General features: G+C 41.4%; 1 protein-coding gene across 1 annotated transcript; it reads right to left on the bottom strand.

Moving 5' to 3' along the window:
- Nucleotides 1-597: 597 nt before the first annotated feature.
- On the bottom strand, nucleotides 598-2,161 carry LOC100776227 (mitogen-activated protein kinase kinase kinase 18). Its single transcript, XM_006596366.4, has one exon. The coding sequence runs from the start codon at nucleotides 2,074-2,076 to the stop codon at nucleotides 613-615; it is 1,464 nt and encodes a 487-aa protein (XP_006596429.1). The 5' UTR covers nucleotides 2,077-2,161; the 3' UTR covers nucleotides 598-612.
- Nucleotides 2,162-2,787: the final 626 nt, after the last annotated feature.

Raw genomic sequence — 2,787 nt, 5'->3', positions numbered from 1 at the left:
TCAGGTCCTAAATATATAATTACATTAAATACTCGACATCAAGTAAAATTATCTACATAATGTGAGAATACATGTAATATATGTAAAATATATAAAGATAATAGTATAAATTGTGTATTTAGTCATTTAATTTTTTTAAATTTTTTTTAGTTTTTAAACTAATTTTTAAAGAATTTATTATTTAAAAATAGTTAATGTATGTTTAAATGTTAGCAATTTAGGCCCGATAGAACAGACAAATTAATAAGTCGAATCACTTAACCTATCTAATGCCTAATGCTGTAGCAAGTTAGAGAAATTAACTAGGCAAGTTTAACCCACTTTACCTCTCTTAATCAATAGTCTCTAGGATCATTCTATAATAATCTAATTACCTCATTGTAATTCGCTTTGCTCAATCTTATTTTCTTCTTCTTATCTTAAATTTCCATCCCTCCCATTACCGTATCATTGACACAAAACTAAAGCAAGGCATCATCATGTGTCCAACTGTGCATCATTTCTCACTTCACAGATCACACCACCCAATCATCAATTTATTGTACAATCCACCCAATTAATTGTCCCATCCCTAAGGTTCCAACCCATCTCAAAGCTGGAATATTGTTCACTCTACCTTCTGGCTCTCAATTGCAAACACCTTTCCTTTCCAATTAATTTTTTCACATCCCTAATCTTTTCAGTCACGTGCAGTAAAAGGTAAACAACATAAATAATCGAAAAGCATAATATATTGATATACATTAAGAATATTAAATTATACGACATGAAATTTTTACAATACAAGCTGTAAATGCTGATTATTCCTCTATTCCTACCCAACTTTTCCCATCCACACCCATACCGACAGCAACAACCAACACCCCCTCCAGCGGTGTTACTCCCACCAAACTTTCTTATTCTCCGATTTGCCCCTACAGAATCCGAATATACCATACCAGTCTCTGCCACATTGTGAAATTCCCAATTTACCCCTTCTTTGTTGGAACCAACACCATCACGCTCACACGTACACGCTCCTTCTTCCTCTGTTCCCGTTGTCGTTGGTTCTCCGTTGGACTCAACTTCCCTCACCACTACCCAACCATGTGTTTCCCAATTTACCCTCGACTCTGTCGCTAATTTACTTATTCTATTTTTAATAACTGAATTTTCTTCGATGTTAGTAAATATTGAAAACACCTCTTCTTGATGATCACGGTCGTTATAATCTGACTCGGAATTCAACTCCGAGTCAACCCGGTCGAGAACGCACCGAGGCGACGATTCAACAAGGGCGTAGTAGGGAAGCAAATATGGATGCTGAAGCAACTGATCGCAACTCCACCGTTCACTCGGTTCTCTTCTAAGACACTTCTCGAGAAAATCCTTCCCTAGCTCCGACAACTGGATTGGAAATTCCGGCAACTCGTCCGAGTAACCGATTCGACTCAGCGTGTCGACGCCGCGGTCCTCCCACGCCGGTTTCCCGATGGCAATCTCGATCACCGTGCATCCGAGCGACCACACGTCGGACTCCGGCCCCTGCCGCTCCCGGCGCACCACCTCGGGCGCCATCCACATCGGACTCCCCCGCGGGAACAGCAACATCGCCGGAGAGGATTCAATTTCCACCGCCGCGCCGAAGTCGGCGAGCTTCGCCATTTCGCCGTCGCCGGAGAGAAGCACGTTCCTCCCTTTCACGTCGCAGTGGACGAAGCCTTGCGCGTGGACGTCACGCAGCGCGGTCGCGAGGCACCACGCGTAGCGCCTCACTAACCGCTCGTCCACGTCAGCGCGGTCCAAATCAGCGACGGTGCCACCTGGCATGTACTCCAAATGAAGGTTCCTGAACGACGCCGTTCCCTCGCACGTGACATCGTCGCCGATATAAGCCACCACGTGCGGCGAGGTAACTCGTTTCAGAATCCCAATCTCGTTCTCCAACGCCTCCACCTGACCAGAAAGCCCCCTTCCGCAATCCACGGACTTCACCGCGAAAACGCGATTATCTCTTTTCGAAACCGCCACGTTGACAACCCCAAACGCGCCCTTACCGACGCACTTGCCTCTCACCCACGAAACTGACGAAACCATCTTTTTTTTTTCTTCTTCTTTCTTTACTGTTTTTTCTTTAGTTCGAACTCGAAAGTGTAGTGATTAACATTTGTGTGTAGCTCCGTTTCTTGGAGGGGTATATATAAACAACGTAGTGAGTAGTAGTAGTGCGTGTTTGTGTCTAACATTCGGTGTTTTTTTTTTTAAACAAAAAAAAAAAAACGGATTTTTGTTGTACAGCGTGGCAAATTTATGAAAGTGGATAATTAAGAAAAAAAAGCGGTGGTGACGTTGAGATGGACATCTGAAAGGGCGGTAATGTTTTTGACGTAAATGGAGGATTGTGGGAATGAAGTACTGGATACTGTTTTTTTTTTTCTTATGCTTTGGTCTTTTCTTTTCTTTTTTTATCCTTATCCATATCATATTACTTCATCATTGTCATTCAACTCTAAATCTAAATTCCACTTGTCACTGTAACATTTTTATGCCACCTTTCTTTCTTTCTTTTTCCCCCCCTTCCACCACCCCCTTTCTTTCATGTTTAGAAATTGTATTAGCTCACGGATACATGGTTCAAGTACATTTAGGTCCTCTTTGTTCTAAGGAAGTCTAGTTCCACACTTCTTAACAATCAAGAACTATACTTCAATTAAGATCAGAACGAATATAATATCAAATTTATTTTCATTAAAACTTATTTAGATTGGATATGATTTGGTTTTATCTTAGTTTCAAAATTTGTTGTTA

Source organism: Glycine max, chromosome 14, assembly GCF_000004515.6.
Source record: "Glycine max cultivar Williams 82 chromosome 14, Glycine_max_v4.0, whole genome shotgun sequence".
Taxonomy (NCBI): Eukaryota; Viridiplantae; Streptophyta; class Magnoliopsida; order Fabales; family Fabaceae; genus Glycine; species Glycine max.
The sequence above is the reverse complement of the archived record's forward strand: the minus strand, read 5'-3'. Positions and strand labels throughout refer to the sequence as shown.

Coding starts and splice junctions, on each gene's coding strand:
- LOC100776227 (XM_006596366.4), bottom strand. CDS start 2,076: ATGGTTTCGTCAGTTTCGTGGGTGAGAGGCAAGTGCGTCGGTAAGGGC.